This window comes from Octopus bimaculoides, chromosome 24 (genome assembly GCF_001194135.2).
Source record: "Octopus bimaculoides isolate UCB-OBI-ISO-001 chromosome 24, ASM119413v2, whole genome shotgun sequence".
NCBI classification, from domain to species: domain Eukaryota; kingdom Metazoa; phylum Mollusca; class Cephalopoda; order Octopoda; family Octopodidae; genus Octopus; species Octopus bimaculoides.
Window position 1 is genome coordinate 11136287 of NC_069004.1, and position 6814 is coordinate 11143100.

The window sequence follows — 6814 nt, forward strand, 5'->3', positions numbered from 1 at the left end:
TATAATATAATATAATATAATTATAATATAATATAATATAATATAATATGATATAATATAATATAATATTTATGATATTATATTTGTGTGTGTATGTATGTATGTATGCATGCATGTATGCATGTATGTTTGCGTGTATGTATGCAAGAATGAATATATTTATTGAGGTGACGTGCTGTCAGAATCGTTGGGATTCCGGGCCAAACGCTTGGCGGCATTTTATCCGTATTTACATTTTCAGTTCAAATTTCTGTAGAGAGTCAGCTTTGCTTTTCGTTCTTTCGTGGGGAGGAAATCGATGAAATATTGCACACCACCAGGCCTTGTACTTATTGTAGAAAAAGCTTATTATTTTACATACATTGCTCCACTTTATTTTTCCAAAATAAATATTCGGATATAATTTGTTTGTTGCTTTATTTTTTTCATAAATTACAATTTTTTCTTTCAAAAATGATCTGGATTGCGAAAGAGAAGTCAATGGGACCGAATTGTATACGGATGCACTCGCAAATGCACGTACATACTCATACATCTCTATGCATCTATATGCAGGTGTACATATGCATATACACAGTCATAGGTAGAAAAACACACGACTATCCTTCAATCAGCCTGTTTCTCTGGCTATCTCTTTATCTCTATCTCTCTCCCTCTCTCTCTCTCACTCACACGGCCATCTGTAACGGTCATATATAACAGACATCTATAAAGACCATATATAATGATCATATGCAACATGAGTCTAAAACATAATTCTTTTGATGAGAAGTTGTATGTAAATTGTTTTTATTTTCTATTTTGAGAGATTTAAAGGTAATATTAACAAGGAAAACTCCAAAACAAAACGACAAATCAAAAGGAAATTAAAATTAAACAACACAAAATGTGAGTGTATTAAGTAAAGCAGCATCGAAATTTTGTTTCAGTTGCTTCTTATAATCAGAATACTCATATCAGACGACGTAGGAAACAAGTGAAAATTAAAGGAGAAATCAATGGAATGATTTTAATGAAAACTGGTACGAGTAAATACATATGCACATCGTCTCTATACATTCCGAATAGCAACTGTAACAGGACACTTATCTCATTGATTTTGGACGAGTTAAGTTTTTTTCTGTTTCCCATTATGCAAATAGAAAACTAAGATAAATGCTAGAAATGAGATGAAACGACCGAAAATCATAGGGAAGAATATGACGCCTCTTAAGTTATCTAGATCATACAATTTACAAGCCCCGCGTTCATTACACTTCATATCCCAGAGGATGCACACTAAATCGATGGCACGTCCAAATACAACCGGCGCAGGAAGGAAGCCTGGGATAGAAAAGTAAAAAAAAAAGAACAAAGAGGTGCATAAGAAACTTTGGTATATACAAAATAAGTAACTGTTGAAAATGAAAATAACGTTCAAATTATATAGACTGAAAGCAAAGACTCCTGATTTGTTGGAAGCGTTTAACAGCATTACTTAATGCCATACGGTTTACATCAGTTAAATTATTTGAAATATTTCAGCAGTCATTTGAATTTACGTCGGCAAAAATACAAACTCAGAACGAACGTTAAGAATGGAACCCCTTATGGAACTGTGTACTAAGCTCCTTAGAGACATAAATCGTACAAATTGTATTACGTTGTAAGTTCTGTCGTATTCTAATGTCTCAAATGATTTAAAAACATTTAAATTCTTATTCCAAGTCAAAAAGGTATGAGGTTAACATTGTATCAGATTTATAAAAGTTGATCTGTGTTGGTTATATTATATTTTGAAAGGATTTGCCGTCAGAACAATATTAAAAAGACTGAAGTATTAGCTGAAATTTCTTTCGCGTAATAAAGGGTGAATTTCAACACTTACAAACTATTTAAGGAATATTTCTAGGGCTTCATACAGTTATAGAAGCAAGAAGGGCTAAGTATGGATATAGAATTAAGTTTTTTAATATTACTATTTGCCATTTTAGTATTAAAGTTCCGTGTACAACTATAATGTAATTCAACATTATTCTTATTTAAAGTTTTAGGACATCTAGAATTTATTTCAATTCCCTTACTCTTTAGGAATGTCCAAATATTGTTAAAACTTTGTGAAAGGAAAATACACCAGATGAACTACTAGATTAACCTATACTGTCAAATCATGTATAACTTAGCAACAACACTAATCTTTAAGCCTAATTCTTCAAATATTCATGAAATTTTTCAATGAAATTATTTAACTGTCAAGTTTTTATATTACCTTTTATAATAAGCTCGTCATCTCGATATGGCTAATGTTATAAATTATTGGATTTATTATGTAATACATATAAAAATCTCAAGGCCTATAAGCTCACCAGTTTCACCGGAATTTAGCCAAGCCATCGCCACTGCAAAATAGAGTAATTTCTGTACCCTCTGAGTAAAATTGAAAGGAAGTAATGATCTCCAACCATGTATCAATATTTTAATATCGGAATCACTGACTGATAGAATATTTAGTGAGAGGAAAGTCATATTCTCCTCTTGTTGTACAGTATTCACTACAAGAGACGAGTCATATTATACTTACCGCCAGCAGATAAAACCATTGAGTAGAAGCCAATTCCGAGGGCCTTATCTTTCTCACTTGGTGTTCTGGAAAAGTATAATGGAAAAATGTCGAGATTATTACTATTTACTTCATAATTGAAATCTTACCGCGGTCATCATTACGTTTCGTCCTACCAGAGTTAATGAAATAAATAGCAGCCGATCGAGTCATCCACACCAATTCCGTCAAAATGCTTTTCTTTGAACGAATATTAAAAACAAATGTTGTTGTTAAAAGATTACTGAGTGAGTGTTGTTATTGGCACTCCGTCGCTTACGACGTCGAGGGTTCCAGTTGATCCGATCAACGGAACAGCCTGCTCGTGAAATTAACGTGCAAGTGGCTGAGCACTCCACAGACACGTGTACCCTTAACGTAGTTCTCGGGGATATTTAGCGTGACACAGAGTGACAAGGCTGACCGTTTGAATTACAGGTACAATAGAAACAGGAAGAAAGAGTAAGAGAAAGTTGTAGCGAAAGAGTACAGCAGGGTTCGCCACCATCACCTGCCGGAGCCTCGTGGGGCTTTTAGGTGTTTTCGCTCAATAAACACTCACAACGCCCGGTCTGGGAATCGAAACCACGATCCTATGACCGCGAGTCTGCTGCCCTAACCACTGGGCCATTGCGCCTCCACAGTGAGTGAGAGTAGCGTAAGAATATATGGCTAAAATCTTTATTTAGTTCCCGCTGAAGGACTTTTGCCATCTGAAGTCGATCAAATAAGTATTAGTTAAATATTAGGGTCAATTAATTACTTTTTTATAGATAGTAACTTTGTTCACAGGTTCAAACCTTTTATGTTCTTTACTGTTCCATACATTCAGTTGATGGACAAGAAAATCTATTATTATATCTCATAATCTTCAAAGTAGTCCATGCCTTACCAGTCATATATTATACAAGATAAGACAAGACAATATCTGACAGTGTCATAGGAACCAAATATATATCGTAAGGCATTATCGAATACCATTTGATGAAAAGTGTTGCTTGTCATTCCAAATGTGTATTACATATCCTAAGACATTATGACTTATAATAATCAATGATACATTGATTTTCATACCGATGTATACATACATACATATATACATACATGCATGCATGCATGTATGTATGTATATATGTAGAACTTGACATATCATAAGTTGTATCGTAGGTTTTATTTTTTCGATAAACATTTATCATATAACGTACGACATTAAGATGTGTCATAAGCAACAAAGCATAGATTTTCGTAGGAACGTACATAAGACGTGTCATAAATAGAAGTGTATTAAATCTCATATGACAAAAACAGGATAATTTACAGCTTAATCACAGAAAGACGGACAACACTAGAAACATTATTACAGATTTCTGAGCCTGCTCGAGCAAAAAAAAAACAGATTACACCAAAAATGATGTGCTATCAGCAAACCAGAGACTATCTCTCAATGTATGCAACAGTGTGAGTTCCGCTGAAGACATCTAAAGACTGGATAATGTACCATATCAATCCATTTATACACGTACTCACCTTACCATTAGAAGATAACCGGGTGGAACACTGGCCATACCAACAATGCCAATGATAGTCATAAGTACTATAAATAGATATTTGACCGGGCAATCAATGGGACACAGACCAGCAGTTGCTGACATTCCAGGGATTCCTTTGCAGTTGCTAAAATTCTGTAAAAGAAAAATGGAAATACAAGAAGCGGTAATGAATGTATACATATATGCACACTCAGATATAGTCGCACACATACACACACACACACACACACACACACACACACACCCTCCCTCTCACACATGCGCGTGCACGCACATATATAATATTGTCCGAAGTGTACAGTATTACATATCCATTACCGTCTTACCAATCGGTTTCGCACTCGGGATTCAACGGCGTGTTAGGTAACAATCCGATTATGTAACCCTGTGTTCATCAGAAGTAGCCGTTATGGAATGAAATATAGCGGCTGCCTCTATTCTTCGGATAATATACCCATTCTATTGACAGATATGCGAGCGCATTTTTCCTGACTTATGGATTCTTAGATTACTTACACGCGCGCGCACACACACATCTACGTGTATATACATATATATTAAGGTCCTAAAATGGCAGAAAGACACGGTACTTTCAATGCAGTTCTCAACCCGAGCCTTTGGTTATCTACACTCTTGTAGTCTTAGGTAAGATCGAAATTGTTCCAGTATAGAATATTCAGGTGTTATATTGACAAAACGAATGTCTGAGTCTAGCGAAGAGTAATATACAATCCAAATAAGGAAACAAAGAAATACGTTGTCACATCTTTAAGTACCAGTTACAATGCTTCTGTCCAACTCTGTTTTTAAAACCAATTCATGTTCAATATGAAGAGTTACGTAATATTTACAGTTTTAAACATTTGGGTGGCACTTCATCGGGGCTTGTGACAAAGCTGCAGCCATAAATTGTGCGGCTGCCAAACGTTGTTTTTGGTTTCAATCGGAAGTGTGTGTAGAGAGAGAGAGAGAGAGAGAGAGTGTGTGTGTGTGTGTGTGTGTGTGTAGTGAACATATAGAGGAATGAAGAAATAAAGATGGAAAAGGAAGAAGAAAACGGTACATTAAGATTAAAAAATGCTTTGAACTTACAAAATTATTTCCTTCCATACATCCAGCATGGCAGGGTGAGAAATAATTCTGTTGATCGGAACCACATACAGGGAAATACTGGCGAATATCACAATTGCAATCATCAACTAATGCCGACATATTGGCATTTAGGGAACTGAAAGGAAAACAGACGATAGGTATTTTTGTTATTTTAATCTCAGTTTGTCTCTCAATGAGTTCTGTTAGGATCAAAAGTAAAGGGTAGAAAACCCCCTTTGGTCATGAATGACCATGGGATCGCACCTAGAGACACAAGTCCGAACAGGTTTGTTTATGGAAGACCAGCAGTCAGTCGCCCATGCATGACAGTCTTCCCTCTCTCCATGCCACCGATGTTATTCAATGGAAAGGCAACGGTTGATAATTGATGATGATGATGACGACGACGACGACGACGATGATGATGGCTACAAAAACAAAAACATCAAGGACAACGACAGCGGAAGCAGACGCAACAATAACAACAATAATAATAACAACCACTTACAAATTATTCATAGGACTGTTGTTTATGAGAGGTGCTTCACAGCGCATGCAAGATGCAATAATCTCCAGGACGATGCAAATACCATATGCAATCAGCTTCATCAAAATCATCCCTCGTTTTTCAAGTCTCAATCGAGTAATTACGAGACAGCCAAGCATTATTCCAACCAGGGATCCCAGAAGCCCGACAATAGCTGTAAAGAGATGAATTTTAATAATATTATGGATGTACATAAATCTGAAAGCTGGCAGAATCGTTAGCGCGCCGAGCAAAATGGGGCATTTCTTCCGTCTTTAAATTCTGAGTTCAAATTCTGCCGTGGTCGACTTTGCTTTTCATCCTTTCGGTTTCGATAAAATAAGTACCAGTTGAGCATTGGAGGTAGATGTAATCGACTTTCCTCTCCCGCCGAACGGGCTGGCCTTGTACCAAAATTTGAAACCAATACTTTGGATGTACATAATAAACAGAACATATGTTTTTATGTGCTACTATTAGTTTTATGTCCTGAGAACGTGCCAAACAGTGTTTTATACTATGTCTGGTGTCCTAGCACAATTATCAAACATTTTCCCATAGCATAACGAACTAAAAATGGGACGAGTGAAAAGGCGAGAAAAGAAGAGAAGGAGGTATATATAAAAGGTGGAAGGTTGAAAAAACCGGAAAACGAAAAAGAAATCAGAAAGGAGCAAAAGAGGAAAATGGAGTTATTTCCCTTAGACTGTAAATTATAAGTTAAGGGTATTCCAATAACGAAGAATAACTGCATAAAGTTGGCATATTTACCTAAAATATAGTTGGTTTCCCAGACAGGAAGGAAGAACTGGTGCTCGAAATATTTTTGTAAGAACGACCGCAAACCACCGAAACAAAACACGAGTATACAATCTCCAATCAGCAAGAGAACGTAGATTGGATTGGTCAAAAGGCCTTTTAGTGAAGAAGGTAAATCTGCATGAAGACATAAAAAGGACAATATATATATATATGTGTGTGTGTGTGTTTTATGTATGAGTATGTGTATGTTTATGTGATTTTGCGCGTGTGTGAGTGGGTATGTGTGTATGTATACATATATATATA

At 35.8% G+C, this 6814-nt stretch overlaps 1 protein-coding gene across 1 annotated transcript in view; it reads right to left on the bottom strand.

Annotated features, from left to right (window-relative positions):
- Positions 1-772: 772 nt before the first annotated feature.
- Positions 773-6814, bottom strand: part of LOC106872338 (solute carrier organic anion transporter family member 2A1) — a 21046-nt gene continuing 15004 nt past the window's right edge. Inside the window, exons 5-10 of the mRNA XM_014919290.2 lie at positions 6518-6682; positions 5729-5921; positions 5221-5356; positions 4106-4260; positions 2561-2625; positions 773-1323 (exon numbers count right to left, since the gene is read on the bottom strand). Coding sequence (XP_014774776.1) covers positions 1109-1323; positions 2561-2625; positions 4106-4260; positions 5221-5356; positions 5729-5921; positions 6518-6682 — 929 coding nt within the window. The 3' untranslated portion in view covers positions 773-1108. The remainder of the gene's footprint in view (positions 1324-2560; positions 2626-4105; positions 4261-5220; positions 5357-5728; positions 5922-6517; positions 6683-6814) is intronic.